Raw genomic sequence first — 23,744 nt, forward strand, 5'->3', positions numbered from 1 at the left:
AACAACGATGCAAAACATGTATTTCACAAATATAACAACTTATTCACAGTGATTTGGCTACCTGGTTCAAAGTTTAATGACTGTAGATCCACTGGCAGAGAGGCCTCTTCACTCAAAGCCTTGGCCACCATTTCCCGCAGGCTGGGCACAGCTGACACTGGAGTCCCTGTGTCATCCTCTGAAATTGTCTGAAAGACCAGAGAATAGTGCACTGTCACTCCTCCAGGTCTGAAAAAGAAGAATATATTGTATGAGAGAAAATAAGAGTAGTTAGTGATTACTGTATTATACAGACCTATATACACTTTAAGCAATTAACTAAATCAACTAAAAACAAAGCAATCCCCTGGTAGGTTTAAGAATTGGAGAGTCAGGATACAAGATCAATTGAAAAGTAGTGTACTTGAAATGCAGAGCATGGAAATCAACCACTTTTTTCTTGCAGATTTGAATGACACTATCAAAAATGTATCAATATTCAGCTCTGTCAATGCGGAAGCTGGAGGGTAAACATATTAGTTCAATGGGATTAATAGCAATGAAACATCAATGTTGATACATCAATTTCTTTCCTTTTTGTTTTTGTGAACAGTGAAGATGCCAAGGTCGAATGAGTTGTGTAATCCTTTATCAGATTAGTGAAGCGGGCTCGAGCCACTAACTGGCATGGATATTATTGCATGTGACAGCACTGGCCACCACAGGGCCCGCAAATTAGGGAGGGAGCAGCTCCGCAATTATTCTATTCACACAGGGCTTTGTATTGTACTACTTACATGCCTTCCATCCTAAGATGAAAAAGCCTATGAAAACCTTGTTAACCCAAAAGGGATACTTTGTGATTTTGGCAACGAGGCCCTCTATCTACTTCCCCAGAGTCAGATGAACTCGTGGATATAATTGTAATGTTTTCATGCAGTTTGAAGGAAGTAGCGCTAGAGAAATTGCTAACTAGCATTAGCTCAAGGACTGGAAATCTACTGGTATGCTACTAGCATGCTAGCAGATACCCATGGACTTCCAGTCAATGTGCTAATGCTACTTAGCATTGGCTCACAAAACTACAGTACCTCTAACTTCCTTCATACTGGACACAGAGACATAAAAATGCTACCCACAAGTTAATCTGTTTCTTGGGAAGTAGATAGAGGGCCTCGTTGCCAAAATCACAAAGTATAAATGAGCTACAGAAGGGGAGAAAAATGAGTCCCAGTTTCAGCTGACTTTGTTCGCCATTTCTCAACAATGTCCCTGGTTGATGTATTGACCCATCATGGCTGCAGTGCACAAACAGCCGAGTAATAGAGCTCGCCAGCTTGTAGTCCTAAAAACCAGAAATGATTTACCTATGGTTCGTTCAGCCATTCCTAATGGGCAGAAAGAATAGAGTTTTGGAATAAATGCCAAAAATAAGGTCTGAGGTTAACACAGGCTTCTGAGATCTTATATGTTTTGTTCTATGAGATAACATCAGTCAGTTAACATGACCTTTATGAATTATGAAGCCTTAGTCTATTACTTTAAAAAAGTTCACAAATTCTTCCAAATTCACAAAAAGTGATGTAAGCTGATGAAGATTATAGCATAGAACAAAACGTATATATGATCTCCTAAGCTTATGTTTACCACAGACCTTATTTTTGGTCTTTATAAAAAAAAACTCTATTTTGACATAGGCTTTGTTGGTGAGTTGGTGCCTACAAAAAGACGCCATTACTCTCTATTAATCTCTATTGCCGAGTTGCTGTTTGTTTAGGGGAAAATCCATTTGAATTCAATCACTTTTTTAAAGCAGCCCTTTTGATTTGAACGAAACCTTCCGTACATATTTGTGATTCGTAGAAGTGCTCAGAAAGTGACTTGAAAGTGATGCTGAAAGTTGACCTATTTTGCATACCCCACCATAGCATGAGACATTCATGTCTTCATTAATGGAAAATATAAATGGTTGAGGTTGACATCATTAGAAAGCTTACAAACAGGGTTGTTAAACCATTGTATTATTTATTGATTTAAAATAATAGTAATTTTGGATATTTTTTTTCTTTTTTTTTCTTAAACATTCATTTTCAAAATAATATATATGGGTGATTGGAAATTATGCAGACAGTTACATTGATAGAAGCCACAATCTATCTGCAATGTTAAAGCTGATATTATTTATTTCATATTCACATATGTTGTAGCTTAGACCCTATTTTACATAATCTGAGGTTTTTGTTTTGTGCCCGCCATCGGTTGAGACACAACATGCTTCTAATTACTTCTTTGTGGTTCTAATTACAACCACAAAGATGGCCCCTGGTCCACCCACCAAAAAAAATCGGGAGTTTATCCATTTTTAGATAATGTTTTTATAAAAAGAAACTCAACCATTGGTTGAAGATGTGACGAAGACATGGACGTCTCGTGGTATGGTGGGGTATGAAAAAGGGGTCACCTTTGAGCACCTTTATCTCCTGAATGTTTTGGCATTCAGGTCCAAAAAGTCACTCTCTGACCACTTATTCCATGGACAAACATGTATAGAAAGTTTTGTCTAAATCAAAAGGGATGCTGTCAAAAAGTGATTGAATTGAAATGGATTTACTCTTAGGTTATCTGATCCCTCTCTCCCTGGGTCCTGTGATAGATCCAGATACACACTGAGCGAAGCAGCAGACTGGCAGGGACAAGCACAGACACAGAGGGAAACTGCAGCTACCACTCAAGATGGCTCTCATCACAGTAATTAAATTACCCTTCACTCTCATGGGCCTCGCTAAGATTTGGAGAGAGGGAAGAAAAGAGGACAGACATTAGTATGTGATATATTGACTTGTCAGCCGTTAGTATGTGATGTAATGACTTCTCAGCCATTAGTATGAGATATAATGATTAATCATCTACAAAGGAAATAAAACGTCCTTCATTGCTGGTCGGGTGTCATCACAAACATGTGCTTTTCACTCGTGACATGTATTCTTTTGTATTTGAATGTAAAGATATAATGACCTTTAAAGGAAAGATGTATTTTTGGCATGCATGTCGTTCACACTAATGACTAAAGAACTCTTATTACAGTCAGCATAGCCAAGACCACAACCTGTAGCATGACAGAATGGCTGGATGGCACTAAAATATTTTCTGTTCCTGGCATTTGACTGCATTTCAGCTAGGTGGGAATGGACTTGTTATGTGTTCAAATGAATCCAGAGTCCATTCCAAATCAACACGTAGTTAAAGGTCCGATTAAAATAAATTGAGTCTGAGAGGAATTTCTCAGCGCAGTGAGAGGCTGTGCTTCACTTCTACTGGTGGAGCTACCAGCTTTCACCTGGCTTTCATCTGTCTCACCTAATCTATTGCTTTTTTCATTAGCTCTCCAAAATGTTGGAATTAAGCTCGAAGGCACCAGATGTGATTATTCATGTCTGCCACAGACTTACCTGATTCCCAAAACACTGATCTCTTTAAATCCTGGGAGCTTGTCAAAAACATGGAGCATCTGTTGAAAAAGAAGATGGACTAAATTAATCTTGTTTATTACAGAATCAAATATGATGCCATTTTCTGTTGGCACAAATGTTACTGGTTACCAGCTCTCATAATGTAATCTGAGGATATCTAAAGTACTGTAAGTCAGGAATGTATGAACGGGACACTTACACTCATATATCTCTACCTTTAGTTACTCACATTTAGCAGACACTTGCCACTGGGCACACACTGGTTGAATCAATGTTGTTTCCACGTCATTTCAATGAAATTTTTTTGAACGAACGTGGAATAGACGTTGAATTGACCTCTGTGCCCAGCTTTGAGAGTCCAATGAATTTCCGCCATTGTAACATCCAATGGGAGAAAATGTGCAAGTGCATATTTCGGGAGAAGGGTGGAGATCGGGACTGAACCATGGTGTATTCAGGTTGAGAATCCATTAAATTGCAACTCAGTAATCTGCTTTCTTTGCTTCTGACTCATGATCCTGTGGCATTCTATAATTATCTTTAACCATGAACCCCTTCAGAGGACCACAACCCATGAGGACAGGAGCACTTGTAGCAACGTTTCACAGATCACACTCTACTGCATCAGGTATCTGTTAGTATCTGTTAGTTGATCGTGTGACACTTGATAAGTTAATGACTTTATTTCCAATGGGAAATGTTGTTTGCGGCACTGTGCATACATTAAAAACATGTTTTAAAAAAAAAACATCAAGACACCAAATAAACTGTACCTCAATGGGATAGCCCATTGGTCTTAGGGACATTTACATTACTGATGGACATAAAGAGGGTATACAGACTACAGAGCCTGGCCTCCCATAAGTCTTTCCATCTACTGTGCAGTATCTCGACTAGCCTAGTGTCAGTCCGTTTGCCCCATCATGCCAACTCCTTGTCACTCATTTCCATTCTATTTGGCTTGACAATGACAGCAATGGTTATTATCTCACCTGGTCTTGCAGGTGTTGAGAGAGGTCAACATATTGGGGGGAGTCAGGGTCGTCCAGTAGTTCCCTGTAGCCTGGGTCCACCAGGTCAATGCTGAACTCCACTATCTCCTCCACATGGTTCTCCGGAACAATGTTGGGCAGCTCAGAGTCCTACAAACAGTGGAAGAAAACAGGGCCCTATTCATTAGGTACCAAAAGAGCCCTATTGATTAGGTACAAAAAGAGCCCCATTGATTAGGTACCAAAAGTCCTATTCATTAAGCATCAAAAGGAAAGAAAACATACTGAAATAGGGAGGGACAACCTGAACTTAAGAAATACCCATTTTAGTTTTCCCTTTCAAAACATTATGCTATGGTGTAGGCTCGGCCCTAACATATGTGCTCTCTGTAACCTCTGGGTCTGCATGGCAAATGGCCCAGGAACACAAGGAACATTCTCAAGGGCCAGTCAATCCTTTCCCCATCAAGAGGCCAAAATGCCTTTCTCTCTCTCTGTGACACAGTATGCAGCGGATAAACTATTGAAATGTGTGTTAGTGATGCTTGTTTGGTCTCTATCTGAAACTTGTACCCTGAAGAGAACACTGATGCTATCTATATGGATGTATGATCTCTGTAGTAAGTCTAGATGGTCAGAGTGAACTCTGATGACACTGTATGCAAGGATCTCTTTTGTCCTCTCAGGAATGATGTCTTCTCTCTAGTATACCCAGCCCACCCCCTCAGGTCATCAAACATAGATGTGACCGCCTTCCTAGAGGATGTTGGCTGGTTCGATCTGATTGGATATCTTATTTTTATTCATTTTGGTTTGGTCTGTGGTTGTCAAAAAACATATTTTCAACACAGATAATTCAGATCTGGTATAAATGGAATGGAAGTACTTACTTCTCTCACTTGCTTCTGTTATCCACTCTACAGAAAGGTTGTTTGGACATGTTTCCCTTGTAGGCTGCTCGGCCTTCTGCCTGAGTAGACCTGTTTTGTTCATGCTTTGCTTTGTAACTCTGACATCTTTATGCCTAGAATAATTCCTTGTAGTGCTTGTTAATGTTTTGTAACTTAAGCTTTATGCCTTGTGTGGGATTTCATTCTGTTTTACAATGTCATGAAATATCTGCCTTAGGCAATTCTCAGACATTTCTCGATGGCTTATTACTGTAATCCAACTATAGTCTCTTGCAAAAAAGCGAAATCATCTTTATGTAGTCAGGTATTTCGTTTTAGTAGACTTTGATCATATTAATTGCATATTAGTCTTATGATGGGTCATATGTAAGGTATACTGTATATAAAATGCATATGATACATATTACTTCACTACAATGGTTTGCCCTAATGAATAGGAACAGCAGTGAGATAATGTATTTGATGATAGCTTTTAGACCATATGGCTAAATGTTATCAGCTCACCCTCTCTGTCTGAGACATACAAGGCAACAGCTGGGCTGGGCAACCACAAGCAAACATTCTGTCAGCTTTCCTTTCAATCTGCAAGCTGTTAGCAATCTTAACATCTAGCCTAAGCTACAGTGCCTTCAGAAATTATTGATACCCCTCAACTTATTACACATTTTGTTGTGTTACAGCTTGAATTCAAAATGGATTCAATATTTTTCTTACCATCTACACACAATTCCCCATAATGATGAAGCAAAAACTGATTTTTATAAATGTTTGCACAGCTATTTAAAAAAAAGAAAGAACTGAAATATTACATTTACATAAGTATTCAGGCCTTTTACTCAGTACTTTGTTGAAGCACCCCAGGCAGCGATTACAGCATCAAGTCTTCTTAGGTATGACGCTACAAGCTTGGCACACCTGTATTTTGGGAGTTTCTCGCATGTTTCTCTGCAGATTCTCTCAATCGCTGTCAGGGTTGGATAGGGAGCGTTGCTGCACAGCTATTTTCAGGTCTCTCCAGAGATATTCAATTGGGTTCAAGTCCGGGCTCTGGCTGGGCCATTCAAGGACATTCAAAGACTTGTCCCAAAGCCACTCTTGCATTGTCCTGTCTGTGTGCTTAGGGTCTTTGTCCTGTTGGAAGATTAACCTTCGCCCCAGTCTGAGATCCTGAGCGCTCTGTAGCAGGTTTTCATCAAGGATCTCTTTGTACTTTGCTCCGTTCATCTTTGCCTCGATTCTGACAATTCTTCCAGTCCCTGAAAAACATCCCCACAGCATGATGCTGCCACCGTAGGGATGGTGCCAGGTTTTCTCCAGATGTGATGCTTGGCATTCAGGTCAAAGAGTTCAATATTGGTTTCATCAGACCAGATAATCTTGTTACTCATGGTCTGAGAGTCGTTAGATGCCTTTTGGCAAACTCCAAGCAGGCTGTCATCTGCCTTTTTACTGAGGAGTGGCTTCCATCTGGCCACTCTACCATAAAGGCCTGATTAGTGGAGCACTGCAGAGATGGTTGTCTTTCTGGAAGGTTCTCCCATCTCCACAGAAGACCTCGAGAGCTCTGTCAGAGTGACCAACGAGTTCTTGGTCACCTCCCTGACCAAGGCCCTTCTTCCACGATTATTCAGTTTGGCCAGCTCTAGGAAGAGTCTTCGTGGTTTCAAATGTCTTCCATTTAAGAATGATGGAGGCCACTGTGTTCTTGGGGACCTTCAATGCTGCAGACAGGTTTTGATACCCTTCCCCAGATCTGTGCCTCGGCACAATCCTGTCTCAGAGCTCTACAGACAATTCCTTTGTCCTCATGGCTTGGTTTTTGCTCTGACGTGCAAAGTCAACTGTGAGACCTTATATAGACAGGTGTGTGCCTTTCCAAATCATGTCCAATCAATTGAATTTATCACAGGTGGACTCCAATCAAGATGTAGAAACATCTCAAGGATGATCAATGGAAACAGGATGCACCTGAGCTAAATTGCGAGTCTCATAGTGAAGGGTCTAAATACTTATATAAATAAGGTATATCTGTTTTTGATATTTTATACATTTGCAAAAAAAATAAAATAAGGCTGTCTAGCAATGATCAACAACCAACTTGACAGAGCTTGAAGAATAATGTGCAAATATTGTACAATCCAGATGTGCAATACTCTTAGACTTACCCAGAACGACTCACACCCCTGAGTGTGAGTGTTAGAATCATCTTTGGCAGCAATAACAGCTGTGAGTCTTTCTAGGGTACATGCAACATGCGGAAAAAGTCAAGGGGTGTGAATACTTTCTGAAGGTACTGTCAATGGCGTTTACCTCCTCAGCAGCGGTTTCTTCTTCTACTTCAACTGTATCATCAGGAGCATCAGGGACACTGGAATCACTGGTCACGGGAGTGGGTGGTTCTGGTGCAGCAGTCTGGGTCTCTTCTGGACCTAAACGGATCATTGATGTCATGAAGAAGGGCTCATACCCGAAACGTTTGTGCAGGAATACAAATCTGTTCATTTAAGCTGTTTTGGTTTTTCCCTAAACAGATCATTACAATCTAATTATACTATATGCAAGACAAACATACTGTATATTCAGATTTATAAAATCATTGATTAACTATTGATATGTGCCTTTTGATAAAGTGTCTTGCCATACCTGCTATCTCAGTGACCTCTGGTGCTGCTGTGGTTGCGGCTGCTTCTGCTCTGCAGGTGAAAGAGGTCATACGAATAATGAATGATGAATGTTTGTCCATAATAGCCCAGCTGTGAGTGGTTAAGCTAATGGTTTGTGAAAAACAGCATTTGACAACAAGCACTTATCCCCCAATTACTTTACAAGATAATTACCATGGCAATGCACAAGCTCTCCACCTGTTTTAAGAATACAATGGTCTTCAACCAGCAGCACCATACAAGAGTGCATGCACATGTACAGTATACTAAAGCAGATGTACTGTACAGCATATAGTAACAACCTGGGTAAATACTTGGTCATTTATGGTAATTATGTCACGTGATATGGACTTTGACCTCTAGGGTACATATCTGAATTACCTGTATAAATTGCTTTAAAAAAATAAACCCTGATACATTTTAAACTATGTTGCCAAGTGTTTCTAAAAGGTGATGAAATTACCTTTCAAATTATAAATAATATAACTCTATGGCCAAGCTTCCTACATTCGAATGTCAATGGCACAATATGGCCTATTTTTAAACAATAGTTGTAGGTGGTGCTTTCAAAGTTGGTTATATTACAACAAAGTAAAAATGTATCAAGGTGTCCTTTTTAAAGCAATTTATACAGGTCATTCGGATATGTACTCTAGATCAGGGGTTCCCAACCTTTTTCCTCCAGGGCCCCCTTTATCACAATTGAAAAATGTCAGCCCCCACCCTACCCCTACCCAATTCACCCCTGACTTCCCAAAAATAAAATGTTTTATTATGATATGTATATAAACCTTCAATTTAATTATGGGGTATACGTGAGCAATAACTTGTTGACATTGTTTGTCATAGGGTTAAATCCATATGGGAAATGTGAAGAAAGCTGAAGAAAGCACGCAGAAAGCTGTCATTGCTGCAATGCTATCACACATTTTCCAACTCTAGGGACATAAACCTCCAGGAGAATCCCTATTAGACATCGTCACCCCAAGTGAGCCTGACCGACCCCCCCTGGCCCATGGACCACATGGAGTGCTGGAATTATATGGCAGGTCAAATTCAAAGCCGGACTCAAGAGGGCTGCAGTGTGTGTGAGAAAGAAGCACCGTTGACATCTATCAGCAGACAGCAGGCGGCATACTGCCTTGTCTCTAAGCCTTACCCAGTCGACTGCCTCTCGTCTCGCAGATTCATCCTCTACGAAAGTAGAAAAATCACATCACCACATCAGTCATACACATCATCTGGACTTTAAACCAATAACATAATACATCAAAACTGTGTAGCATATAAAGTATCACTGAAACTTGGGAGTGCTGTCTGCAAATATACATGCATTTTATAAACTCTTATAGATGTAAATGAACCAAATTGACTAGACTAGAGATTAATATGATGCTGTTTTGTGTATTAATGGGAGCAATATAACAAGGATATGTTTCCCCTTCACTCAAGAGACTGATATGTAATTAATACTGAGAGGAAAGACGAGTTCCTACAATTACTTTCCCTATGGCTATTGTGCAACAAACAATGCTGTTGTTTCCTGAGGAAATGTACTAAAATAAATGGATTTCACATGATATCATAAATTCACCCATTGGCTATTGCCATTGAAAATTGTTTTACCCTCAGTAACGACGTGCATATGCTCATTCAAATAATTAAAGTCATTATTGGTCTCACTGCTACAAAACATAAAAGGAAGGCATGTGTTGTTGGTTCCTCACCCTGTACACCATACTCATGTGCTCCTCTGAGTTGCTGAAGTTAGTGGCCAGGTCGGCGAGACACAGAGACTCGTGTTGACATGTGTGAACCCATGTTGTGTACTCTGTAGTGACAGGGATCCTGTCAAAGAAGATCCGGAAGGCCTCCCACACAGCCTCCTGACAAACTGACCAAAGACAGAACAGTCTTCCGGTGAGAATGAAAGATCCTCAGCACCTCTACCAATAGATAGAGATCCACATAAAGTCCAAGTGTACATCCCAAATGGCACCCTATTCCCTATATTGTGCACCACTTTTGACCACAGCCCTATTGGCCCTGGTCAAGAAAAGTAGTACACTATAAAGGGAATAGGGTGCCATTTGGGGGGTGATAGAGATGTCTCAAAGGAAAAATAACTCTAAACAAAGCAGATTGTTTTCAGATACATGAGGGTTCAACAGTAGTGAGATAAAAGCTGGGAGAACGGTGGCTTTATCTTGTCAAGAGAACACACCGATGGTTCTCATGATGAACGACTAAATTCAGATTTTTTTTCCCCTGACCTGTCCTTAGCCAAGTTCCCCACTCCATCCTCCATCCTCCCCTCAGGATGGCCCAGCGCTATCGGATTGGTTACCCTTTCAGATGCGAAATGAACTCAAGGCTATTGCTGCAATCATTCAGTTTGTTCTTATCCTTCAATCCACCTATTTTGAGACTCTCAGCACGAAAAGAGTTGTAGAGTAGACACAAAGTCTTATGTCTGGTGAAAAGATAAAAGTCTGCTCTTTTATCATCTTTACAAAACCTCTGGGGGAAAAAATGGAATTCCTATTCCCAAAGGTGTGCTTTTATGTTTTTAAAAGGCAGCGAATAAGTCCCAAATGGCAACCTATTGCCTATATAGTGCACTGCTTTTGTATTGCATGCTGCCTCAGGGTGAAGCTGTGAGTTTTCTCCCTGGATTACTTTGTTGTTATTCTGCTGCCCAGTCTTCAGTTCTCCTCACTGTCTACTGTAGACTGTAGACTTATCAACATGTTCTCTCTGGTGCACACCTGGATATCAAGTTGTAGGTATTGCTGGGCACTGCTATGGTCCACAATCTATACTAATTGAGACGTTTATCACTGGTGCATACCACAACCTTCACGATTTAGTTTGAGTAGAGGATTTATACACACCACGCAGCAGGCAGAGCCTCAACTCATGCCCTCTGGGGCAGAAGAGCTGGATACTAAACATATCACCCGGCAATAGCCAACATGATAGCATTTGATGACATAACTGTAATGATTGTCTGTAATGAACGGGAGGCCCATACCTCTGAGCCTGTAGTAGGCTTGATGGCTGGCAATGACCTCATTGATGGTCTCCTGAGGACAGACTCTCACTCCAGAGTGAAAGACTGCGGACCGCTTCCTCCGATGCTTTTCCAGGTCAAATACCGTTCTGACATTAACGTTTTGTTTGGTCGTTTTCAGAAGTTCAACCAAGTGCATTGAATTGATGGCTTCTGTTTCTGTCCCGATTACTCCTCTCTGCAAAGAGCCCCGATTATTCCTCTCTGCAAAGACAAGATAAAAGGAAAAATACATTCAAAACATGATATTTACAAGATGTGTCAAATTGTATAATGTACTGTACGATGTTTGAAAAGCCTGCGTTGAAAAGCAAAATTTTCTCTCATGGCTATCCTGAAATAGTTCTGTTATATCAATGCATACAATATTCAACCATGTCTCTGGCTTCTATTTGTGATACAATTACATAATTGACTGATCTCTCAGCTGTGAGAGAGAAGAATTCTACTGTAGTGGCGGGAGGGAAATTCTCAACTTATCAGCAGAAAGTATCCCAGCTAGCACAAAGCGTTCTGAGAACCGTATGTTTCTTAGAGTTTGGTCAGAGCGTGGGAATAGTGCAGGATAGTTGCTTGGCTTTGGAACATTCTCAGCACATTTAAGGAACTTGAAAAAAAAAAAATTCAGTACTTCAGCATAATGTTTCCTACCGGTTTGCTCATGGTTTTATTTAAAGTCATGTTCTCAAATTGTTCCAAAAATGTTAAGAAACAACGTTCTTCTGTAGGAATTTCAGTACTTCACCGTAACATTTTCATACAGATTTCCTCATGGTTCTTTCAAAGAAGCGTTCTCAAATTGTTCCTGAGGACATTAAGAAAACATTCCATAAAAACCGCAGGAAAACTTTGTTAAAGTTCATAGAATGTTCTAGAAATATTATTTAAAAACATATCCGTTCCGTTCTAGAGAACAGAAGATTACAGGTTTGAATCTCACTCATACCGGATCACAATAACAAACAAAAAATGTGATTGCATTAATGCCTAAGGAAATTCATTTCCATATGTGCTTGGAATTCAAATCCCCCAAATAAGCTAGCAGTGTTATTACAACTCTTAATGAAGCATTCCGTGAAAGTTTTAAGGAAGTTATCAAAAAAACTCAAAATAACCTATAATTTCCATTCTCGGAGTGTTAATAAAACCTCCCAGGAAAACCTTCAAGGAACCAGACTAAAAGCTTATCAGAAAGTCTCTGCCACCTAAAAATAGGCTTCCCAGAACAGGCAAAATGTTCACTATTGTTCTCAGAACGTTTAAAAAACGTTCAGTTTTACCAGTCAGGAAACCTATGGCTTCATTCCCACAACCAATGTGAAACCAAAAACATACATTTCCACAACTTCAAAGGAACTAAATGTGCTAGCTGAGTAATGTTTACATCCCCTAACCATGAAAGAATGTAGCCTTTTCAGATTTGCACTCATCACCAAGGAAACAGAGACCACCGCAGTCTTAATTTAAATGTTGCCAGTAGATTTCCATGTCGTACACAGACAGGAAAGATCCATGAAATTGAGGATCAACATGATTCGGAAAATGATTGTTACTTCATGGTCATGGGTGGATATTCGAAATTGAGTCACTTCCTTTCATTGCAAATATTTACAGTTTGAGTAATTCTTTAAGACCTTGAAACAGCCTTTCGTCCTGCGCGTGTGTCTTTAATACTACAAGAAAACATCTGTCTTCTTTTGATATAACAACAAAAAATACTGAGCACTTTGTGTGGATATCAAGTTGTGGGTACTGCTATGGATACCGCCATGGTCCACACTCTATTAGCCTACTTATTTAGACATTTCTGCTGGTATGGTGTAGAACCGTGATCACGGCACAATCAAACTACAATAAACAGGCATTCATTTGTCTAATGTTAAATTTGACCCTTTGTCTCTATAGCCTTGAAACAGTTATATCTTCCAAGCCATTATTACGTCACCAAGTTAGTGCCAGCTGGTTATGCAACCACAAAGAGCTCTAAATTGTTCAAACAATGCCAAAAGTTCAAAGAGGTTGTGACGCTCACCTCTTAGGAAAACTCACCAGTGTCAGGATGGGAAGCACTGTATGTATAGTAGATACTCTATGAGATATTGTAGAACTACAGGCCTGTTGTTATGCCACCATTATGCAACCTGCTCATCCTGCCCGTCATATTCCTATCACGCCAGCCATATTCACCATCAAATTCTGGCTTCCTTGCTGCCATATTCACTCCTTACAAGGTGCAGTATCTCTTACATGCGTTTCAAACGCAAGGCTGGGAGTAGTATCTTACAAAACCTTTTGTGCAAACATATTGCAGTTGAATCAGTATAATCAGCGTAATCAGTAGGCCTCTTGTGTCAGAGCTTTAATGGTAGCAGTGATATACCAGTGGTAAAGATAGAAAGCTCATTTTGGATCATTCTAATGCTTGGTTACACCCAATTACCCTTAAAGTAATCTTGCAGATTGCCGTTGTAAAGTTCCACACACAATGTCCAAAATGTAAAATCGTCTTAGCTATGAAACTGAAATGATTTAACCCACTGTATAAGGGGTGTAACATTTGATATCTAAAGCAGCGAGATCCCATAAAAACGGATTAAGTGTAGTGCCCTTCAGGTACTTAAGGTTTATGGCTCTGTGAACTAAAATGGAGCTGGAAGCTTACCTTTAATTGCAGTGGCGTGAAGAGTGAAGAGGACCAGGAACAGCGTAATAACGAGTCCACATTTCCAAGGCATAACGGAACCGTTTTGTTTGCAAAGTTAGAATAAGAAAAAAATCCAGGTGCGGAGTTTATCTCATGTGGTGCTAATACAGTCCTTGGGATCATTTAGTATTAGGGTGTCTATCGATTCCGCATGTAGGAGGCTGGTCATTTAGGCTAAGGCTTTGACTTGCTTCCCGGCTGATAGTGAGAATTTGAGGGTGGCATCTGATAGACATGGCATGGAACTAGGCAAGCTCTCTGGGTCCAACTAGGGATAGTGGACTCGCTCGAAGTGCGACAAGAGGGACAGGGTTAAAAAAGCAGACACTGTTTCGGGAATAATCTGTTTATCTACTGCTCAGACATAATCCGTCTTTACCCCATGGGCCCTACAGCCCCAGCGTCATCCTGTTAGGGACTTTCTTGGTGGAAGCATCTGTCAACCAGACCTGCCTGCCACCCCCTGGCACTCCTGCCCACCTCATCCTCCACTCCCATCCTCACCTGATACCCCCCCCCCCCCTTTACCTCCTCACCCCATCAACTACTCACTATGTCACCCAGATCCCTACTGTCCTCTTTAAGCTTACTTGGAACCCAACTGCAGCAGCTTTCAGTAAATCCTCGACAAGACAATGCACTCTGTTCCCCCGTGTGTTGTACTGTACAGTACGTCAGACAGTGTTGTGTCTCCTCTAGGGTTTAAAGTGGGTGCTTTAACTGTGGATTTCCCCCTGCACTCCTGTCAGCTAGCAGGGGGGTTGCCAACCGCCGCTGTTATTTTTGTTCTTGCCGCTCTAAGCCCCCTCTTAGGATGAGTGTCTATGAACTGTGACCTGTTTGATTAGGATGAGTGGGGGAAAGTTGCAAGTACTTACTTATGTCACTGACCATTCAAAATGCCACCCAGTGGAGGCACAGCTTACGCTCGTTGGTCAGAATATTTTTTACATGTAATGTCTGACTGACAATGTATGAGCAAACACAACAAGTCCACAATCGTGGTTCTGTGTGGTTCAATATTGTGAGTTGTAGCATTTAAGTTCCATTCCATTAACCACGTAATCCCAAGGCAACTGGATGGTTGACATTTTATTATTAAGTAGCCTCCTTCTGAAGCTATCACCGTTAATATTCAGATGCTGTATTCATTGCCCTACTCACAGAGGCAACACGCAAAGTGTAAATTGACTCCTTAACAAAAGGAAGTGATGAGCTAAAAATAATTGATATTTGTTTGGTACAAACTGTATAAATACACATGTAGGTCCATTTTTTTCCTTCCTTTTCTTTTAAGAGCTTTGTCACAACGGACCACTCAGTCAATGCCCCCTCAGAGGTTATGGAGTATGCAGTGTCACTTAAACAGAACATTCTAATAGAAAATGGTAGCTGGTAACTATTGAACGGAATTGTTAGATACTACTACACTGTTGGAGCTAGGAATGCAAGCATTTCGCTACATTTGCAATAACATCTGCTAAATCTGTGTATGTGACCAATAACATTTGACTTGTTTGTACGTAAAGGTGTTTAAGCCTTACACTTATAACCATAATCTCCGTGATTGAAGCCGATTTCCCAAATCAAGCGACATTATTTTGTCTTCAAAAGGACAGCTCTCTTATAGTGCATTTCAGCTAAATATGAAGATAGATTTTCCACAGGAATCTATAGTATATGGCTATTGTCCTTTGTCCTGTAAGTGCCCTATACAGTTTGACCCTGACACCGTGATAACATTGACAATGAGGGCTAAAATGTAAAGTCTTAACACCTGCATGGAAACACTAGCTACTACAATGCTGTGTATGTTTTTACTTTGCTCAATTGAACACTTCATGCCATAAAATGATTATAACTTTTGTTCCATTGTCATGGATGATCAGGCAGTGCTGTCTAACCTATGTTTGGTTGTCCCCCTCTGACCCTTTTAAATAGCATTATGAGTCATCATCTCATCACTGTTTACACTCCCTGGGGCTAACCATGTTGCCTGAGGGCTTTGCTAACATGAAAATGTCAATGCTGTTATAGAGGCTGTTTTATATCATATGCTTGGTTGAGCCTTTCCTTATCATATAGAATCATCTTGAGTCATGTTCTGAAGGGAATAAGCATTATAGCCTTTCTTAAAGTGATATTCATTAAGGGATTTGTTGGGGGTAAAGGTACATGTCATTGGTACAGAACAAATCCTTTATCATCAGTCTAAACGAAAGAGCTCCTCCGGGGGTTTACTTTTGAACAACGCCCTATATAACATCACGTTTACCATCGCAAATCCAACATCCTCTTTCCCTTTTAGAACAGGGTAGCGAATCATTTGGCTATGGTCTGTGGTGTTCCATTGGTTCAAGTTTAACTTGAACAAACTAAGTTTGCTAACTAATCCTGTCAAGGCACTTCAGTTCTGCCTCTGGATTACTCTGTCTGTCGGTTTTGCAGACAAAGATCTGACTCACCCTCAGTCTCTAAAAACGTAATCTTGTTCCAAAATGTATCCTTTGATCTCTCAGCATGCCAGAGTGTGCGTGTGTAAATGTTCTCATTACCATCCCAGAAAGAGGTATTTTTGTAGGCCTCAGAGAAAAATAAAGTGTATGATTTTTGTAAAATTACTATTCCATTAAGCATTTACCATTTATCTTTTTTTGGTCCTGTCCAGACCGGCTGTCTTCGCTAGGTATTTTTTTGGTGCGGTCCGGACTGGACTTGATTTCAATGTCCAGGGACGTATATTTTTGGTTCGGCCCGGACCAAATCTGAACCAATCATAGATGTCTATGTTTGTTTCAGATTTGACCCGGCCTTAATTTCAATGTCCACAGACGTCTGGTCTATATTTGGCCCAAATATAGATGTCTATAATTGGTTCAGATCTGGTCTAGTCCAGACCAGCCTTAATGTGGCCCAAACACAGATGTCTATGATTGGTTCAGATTTGATCAGGTCTGGACTAGACAAAATCTGAACCAATCATGGCTATGTTTCATACGTTTGGACAGTACAGCAGAGCACCACAGATTACAGTAAAGTGCAGTAGAGCACAGTAGAGTACAGTATTATGTAATGTATTGTACTCTACTGTAGTCTACTCTATTAAACTCTAGTGTTCTGCATTGAACTAAACTGTACTGCACTCAGTGCATTCGGAAAGTATTCAGACCCCTTGACTTTTTCCACATTTTATGACGTTACTGCCTTGTTCTAAAATGTATTAAATAAATAAATGTTTTCCTCATCAATCTACACACAATACCCCATAATGACAAAGGGAAAAACAGAAATACCTTATTTACATAAGTATTCAGACCCTTTGCTATGAGGCACAACATTTTGTTCGGGTGCATCCTGTTTCCATTGATCATCCTTGAGATGTTTCTACAACTTGATTGGAGTCCACCTGTGGTCAATTCAATTGATTGGACATGATTTGGAAAGGCACACACATGTCTATATAAGGTCCCACAGACAGTGCATGTCAGAGCAAAAACCAAGCCATGAGGTTGAAGGAATTGTGCGTAGAGCTCAGAGACAGGATTTTGTCATTGCACAGATCTGGGGAAGGGTATCATTTCTGCAGCAGTGAAGGTACCCAAGAACACATTGGCCTCATGTCTGGAGAAAATCTGGCACCAGACTGGGTTCACCTTCCAACAGGACAACGACCCTAAGCACACACCCAAAACAACGCAGGAGTGACTTCGGGACAAGCCCAGACTTGAACCCAATCGAACGTCTCTGGAGAGACCTGAAAATAGCTGTGCATCTGTGACGTTCCCCATCCAACCTGACAGAGCTGGAGAGGATTTGCAGAAAATAATGGGAGGAAGAAGACTCAAGGCTATAATCGCTGCCAAAGGTGTTTCAACAAAGTACTGAGTAAAAGGTCTGAGTACATATGTTAATTTAATATTGAAATTTTTGCTTTGTCATTATGGGGTATTGTGTGTAGATTGATGAGGATTTAAAAAAATCTATTTTAGAGTAAGGCTGTAAATTAACAAAACGTGGAAAAAGTCAAGGGGTCTGAATACTTTCCGAATGCACTGTAACTTTACTGTACTGTATGGTACAGTACAGTAAGGTACTATACTCTACTGTACTGTGCTGTTCAACTTTGGGAAACATAGACGTCTATGGTTAATTCAGATATGATCCAGTCTTTACCGGCCTTAATTTGGCCCCAAAAAAGACATCAATGATTGGTTCAGATTTAGTCCGGTCCGGACTGGCCTTGATTTGGCCCAAACAATATCTATTATTGGTCCAGTAGGGCGTTTGCCTTTAATGCCACGACCCGGGTTTGTCGTTCTCTACAAATGTTAGCCATGACCGTAAAACATCATGACTGGTAGTCCAAGTAATATGGTGAAAACTCATTCTACTAGCCTATAATTCCACTGATCCTGCTTTTAGATTAGTGGGAAATACTGTAGTGAATGAGTATAGGCCTACACTTATTTTTTTAAGTTGTGGGGAAATGCCCTTTATAGGAACCTTCTGAGGCTGAATGATTGATTTCTCTCCGGATCCAGATTTCCTGCAGTAGCAAATACATCTTTCCCATCCAATCAAATTACTGAATGAACAGGCATACTCAACAAATTGTTGCTACAGCAGACCAGGTGTAGCTTGTTAAACACCATATGGAAAGAAGAAGAAGTAGCTTGGTACTTGTGCTGCAAGACAGACGGAAGACTCACTAAACTGGGTAAGCTTTTTCTTTTTCTAAATTAACATTCAATTCAACGTTATTTCTAATTCTGCCTATTCTACTTAAACTGCATTTGGTAAATTCGACAGCAGCGATGGCTAGGCTACTGGTATACTGTAAAAAAAAAAAAAGAAACTGTAGAAACTTAGCTAACGTTAAATATAATCAGCGTATTATGCTGTCTATATGCTGTAAGAGTTGATAACCAATTGGTGTTAATTGTAATTTTTATGTCATATTTTGCACGACTCTTTAGTCATTTTTGACCTAGTGCGTACAGCATACTACGATTCCCAGAGTGTTATTCACCTCTCAGAGCGCCAGTAACCTCCCTCAATAAATACACTTTGATTATTGTGTGTTCTGTGTAATTCCTTTTGTATTTTCCAATGCTAACTAAATGGTGAATGTCTGGTGTCATTTTGTCTTCTTTTTGTATGTGAGAAGAGATGTTGTTTCTTAGAGGAAGGTAAATGTTCATTTTCTATTCTGTATATTTGAACAAAATTCCTTAAGGTGCCCGTTTAAGAACTGGGAAAAGCTACACATCTCACTGTGGGGTAGATGGTGAAAGCTTCTAAACTGAATTGTCATCAACACGTTTCCACTGTCCATACCTGCCTACACCTTTAACACCTTAGACAACATGATTACTCAGTTTATTTGGACTATTAAAAGGACAAGGATTAACCTAGCTAGATTAGACAGAGACGGGAGAATTAAAGCTGCTTAACATGTAATTATATCAAGAAGCCTTTATAACTGCCCAAATAGGCTCTCTTTATTGAGAACTCTAATAGGGCAATTTGGGTTGACATTGAAGAAGAACTTAATGCCCCATTTGGAGCATTGTTTTATCTGAGTCAACACTTAAATGTGGGACTGCAGAATCCCATAATGTCTGGTACTAAGAAATATGGCGTCGGAAAAATAAGAGAGACATCTTCACCTTTCCTGACAAGCTCTGCTTCGTTATGGAACAACCATACATTAGGAGGACAGGTGGTTTTCTGGAAAGAGTGGTATACGTTTTGTCTAAGCCTCAAAACTAATACATTTCACTTTTGCTTTTAGTGTCAACTTGAATTTAAGTTAGGCTGTGGAATACTGGTCCCTTGATGATGTCTACAAGTGGCTGAATACCAATGATCTCCATGATTCAATACCATCATTCCAAGGTTAACAATCTGTCTGAAGAATGATAACTCTATTCAATTGTCCATTTGTAACAAACATACTTTCTCTGTGTCCAGACCACTCACACATATTGGCCTCTATCACCAGCATGAACCATGTTTTCTAATTACCGGTGGACTTAATGGGTGTGGGAAAACAAATAGATGTTTCAGAGCCTATCGGTCACACATCTACCGAAACCACTAAGAGCTTTTAAGCGCCAACTTAGATGAGAATTGCCCTCGTGATGAACCCATTGAAGATAACGTGAGCAGTGTAGAGACTCTGCCAGAGGCTGAACATGTTCATGCCACAGAGATCAACACTGACCAGCTAATTGAAGGTCTAAAAAATAATATCTGTCTTTTTATTTTGAAAATCAGGGAAGAACACTGCATCCCAGCTACGGTACAGAATAGCATATTTGAGGACCTCAGAACCATTTTTGATGCATTTATGAAACGCGACAATGATGCCCTCAGGTTTTACCTTACAAATAAGCAAAGAAATGTGGCTGAAGATGACAATCTCAGGGACTTGCTTAACAACTCTGTAGTAGTTGAGGAATTCATTAGAGTGGATGCTGGAGCACTACTGTGTGAAAGAATTGGATATGGTCAGGCCAATTTGTCAGGCCAATTGAAGTACCCCTGAGCAACAAAGAAGGTCATAAAACAAGGTCATTTCAACACATCCCATTGGTCAGCATACTGCAAAAAATAGCAAGTAATGAACAGGTCTGGGCCACCTTGAATCAATATCAAAAGCCACATAATGATGAAATTCTGGAAGACTTTACTGACAGTGAAGTAATCCCAATCTAAGGAAGCAGAGCCTCCATCTGCAGTTCTGTATAAATGCATTTGAAGTTGCCTTCTAAAAAAGGCAAGCACAAATTGACCACAATGTACTTTAGATTAGGAAATCTTTACCACAAGGATACTTCCCATCTCCAAAATATATACCTCTCCACACTGGTTCATCGCCACCTCATTAAAAAATCCATCACTTACGAAGAAGTATTGAAGCCTTTGATACGTGACATCCAGGAATTGGAAACGTTATTATGCAATGGTGAAAACGAAACATTCCGAGGCACAATCACAACAATCTCAGCAGATATTCTCATAAATTCATTAAAAATCCTACAATGTGATTTTCTGGATTTTTTTTTTTCATTTTGTCTGTCATAGTTGAAGTGTACCTATGATGAAAATTACAGGCCTCTCTCATCTTTTTTTAGTGGGAGAACTTGCACAATTGGTGGCTGACTAAATACTTTTTTGCCCCACTGTATCTCCCCAAGCAGATACCTCGTCGGCCCTGGAAGCACTTCACTGGACTCCATGTAAACTGGAAACCATACATCCTGACGCTGCATTTATTGTAGCCGGGGATTTTAACAAAGCTAACCTGAGAACGAGTCTTCCTAAATTCTATCAGCATATCGAATGCGCAACACGGGCTGCTAGCATTCTGGATCATTGCTACTCTAACTTCCCGAAATGCATACAAAGCCCTCACCGCCCTGCCTTTGGCAAATCTGACTCCAAATCTGACATGACTCCATGTTGTTGCTCCCAGCCTTTAGACAGAAAGTAAAACATGAATTGCCCATGCTCAGGTCTGTCCAACGCTGGTGTGACCAATCAGATTCCACACTTCGGGATTGTTTCGATCACGTGGACTGGGATATGTTCCGGATAGCCTCAGACAACAACATTGATGTATACGCTGACTCGTGACAGAGTTTATTAGCAAGTGCATCGGAGATGTCGTACCCTTTGTGACTAAAACATTTCCTGACCAGAAACTTTGGATTGATGGCAGCATTCGCACAAAACTGAAAGCGATAATATTGAAATGGAAGGGCGAAAGTATTCGGCCCCCTTGAACTTTGCGACCTTTTGCCACATTTCAGGCTTCAAACATAAAGATAAAAAACTGTATTTTTTTTGTGAAGAATCAACAACAAGTGGGACACAATCATGAAGTGGAACGACATTTATTGGATATTTCAAACCTTTTTAACAAATCAAAAACTGAAAAATTGGGCGTGCAAAATTGTTCAGCCCCCTTAAGTTAATAATTTGTAGCGCCACCTTTTGCTGCGATTACAGCTGTAAGTCGCTTGGGGTATGTCTCTATCAGTTTTGCACATCGAGAGACTGACATTTTTTCCCATTCCTCCTTGCAAAACAGCTCGAGCTCAGTGAGGTTGGATGGAGAGCATTTGTGAACAGCAATTTTCAGTTCTTTCCACAGATTCTCGATTGGATTCAGGTCTGGACTTTGACTTGGCCATTCTAACACCTGGATATGTTTATTTTTGAACCATTCCATTGTAGATTTTGCTTTATGTTTTGGATCATTGTCTTGTTGGAAGACAAATCTCCGTCCCAGTCTCAGGTCTTTTGCAGACTCCATCAGGTTTTCTTCCAGAATGGTCCTGTATTTGGCTCCATCCATCTTCCCATCAATTTTAACCATCTTCCCTGTCCCTGCTGAAGAAAAGCAGGCCCAAACCATGATGCTGCCACCACCATGTTTGACAGTGGAGATGGTGTGTTCAGGGTGACGAGCTGTGTTGCTTTTACGCCAAACATAACGTTTTGCATTGTTGCCAAAAAGTTCAATTTTGGTTTCATCTGACCAGAGCACCTTCTTCCACATGTTTGGTGTGTCTCCCAGGTGGCTTGTGGCAAACTTTAAACAACACTTTTTATGGATATCTTTAAGAAATGGCTTTCTTCTTGCCACTCTTCCATAAAGGCCAGATTTGTGCAATATACGACAGATTGTTGTCCTATGGACAGAGTCTCCCACCTCAGCTGTAGATCTCTGCAGTTCATCCAGAGTGATCATGGGCCTCTTGGCTGCATCTCTGATCAGTCTTCTCCTTGTATGAGCTGAAAGTTTAGAGGGACGGCCAGGTCTTGGTAGATTTGCAGTGGTCTGATACTCCTTCCATTTCAATAGTATCGCTTGCACAGTGCTCCTTGGGATGTTTAAAGCTTGGGAAATCTTTTTGTATCCAAATCCGGCTTTAAACTTCTTCACAACAGTATCTCGGACCTGCCTGGTGTGTTCCTTGTTCTTCATGATGCTCTCTGCGCTTTTGACGGACCTCTGAGACTATCACAGTGCAGGTGCATTTATACGGAGACTTGATTACACACAGGTGGATTGTATTTATCATCATTAGTCATTTAGGTCAACATTGGATCATTCAGAGATCCTCACTGAACTTCTGGAGAGAGTTTGCTGCACTGAAAGTAAAGGGGCTGAATAATTTTGCACGCCCAATTTTTCAGTTTTTGATTTGTTAAAAAAGTTTGAAATATCCAATAAATGTCGTTCCACTTCATGATTGTGTCCCACTTGTTGTTGATTCTTCACAAAAAAAAAATACAGTTTTATATCTTTATGTTTGAAGCCTGAAATGTGGCAAAAGGTCGCAAAGTTCAAGGGGGCCGAATACTTTCGCAAGGCACTGTATGTGACCAAATAAAATTTGTTTTATGTGTGACTGTTATCTGCATCATTGATTCTGTCACATTGATCCTATTCCAATCCTCTGCTCCTTTGTTTCCCTTTCTGAGCCTGAAACACAAAACAACTGTGTTATTGTTAGTTCACAGTTATAGCAAACAGCCCAGAAAAATGACCCAGTATGTCCAGCAAAATGACCCACCGACTGGCCTTCAGCATGACATATCAACTAGCCAGCAACAGGACATCAAATCAGCCATCTCCCTACTGTGCGCTCGAAGTGGAGGTCTCAGATTGTGCAGGTCTTAGTGTTAATGATATAAGTTCCTCAATTATGAATCATAATGCTTGTGTGTGTGTGTGTGTGTGCGTCATCCTGAGCCCTTCTCCTGTCTTCCATACTCTCCCCCATACTGTTGTCATAGCCACTGCATCAGATAGCATAGCACATATTCAACTTTTACATGATGATAATCAACGGCATCAATCAATGTCATTTGCATTACAAACATAATTGTTAGTCTAAATGTAATGCTGTTTAAGTACCCCAGTACCCGGCAATAC

The 23,744-nt window shown here is 40.4% G+C and overlaps 1 protein-coding gene across 1 annotated transcript in view; it reads right to left on the reverse strand.

Annotated features, from left to right (window-relative positions):
* The window catches only part of LOC139407018 (trichohyalin-like), a 31,093-nt gene extending 17,010 nt beyond the window's left edge, over positions 1–14,083 (reverse strand). The window contains exons 1-10 of the mRNA XM_071150274.1: positions 13,751–14,083; positions 11,050–11,292; positions 9,743–9,909; positions 9,175–9,209; positions 7,996–8,045; positions 7,663–7,781; positions 4,442–4,591; positions 3,429–3,487; positions 2,741–2,761; positions 62–228 (exon numbers count right to left, since the gene is read on the reverse strand). Of these exons, the coding sequence (XP_071006375.1) occupies positions 62–228; positions 2,741–2,761; positions 3,429–3,487; positions 4,442–4,591; positions 7,663–7,781; positions 7,996–8,045; positions 9,175–9,209; positions 9,743–9,909; positions 11,050–11,292; positions 13,751–13,823 (1,084 nt within the window). The 5' untranslated portion in view covers positions 13,824–14,083. The remainder of the gene's footprint in view (positions 1–61; positions 229–2,740; positions 2,762–3,428; positions 3,488–4,441; positions 4,592–7,662; positions 7,782–7,995; positions 8,046–9,174; positions 9,210–9,742; positions 9,910–11,049; positions 11,293–13,750) is intronic.
* Between the last annotated feature and the right edge of the window lie 9,661 nt (positions 14,084–23,744).

This window comes from Oncorhynchus clarkii, chromosome 4 (assembly GCF_045791955.1).
Source record: "Oncorhynchus clarkii lewisi isolate Uvic-CL-2024 chromosome 4, UVic_Ocla_1.0, whole genome shotgun sequence".
NCBI classification, from domain to species: Eukaryota; Metazoa; Chordata; class Actinopteri; order Salmoniformes; family Salmonidae; genus Oncorhynchus; species Oncorhynchus clarkii.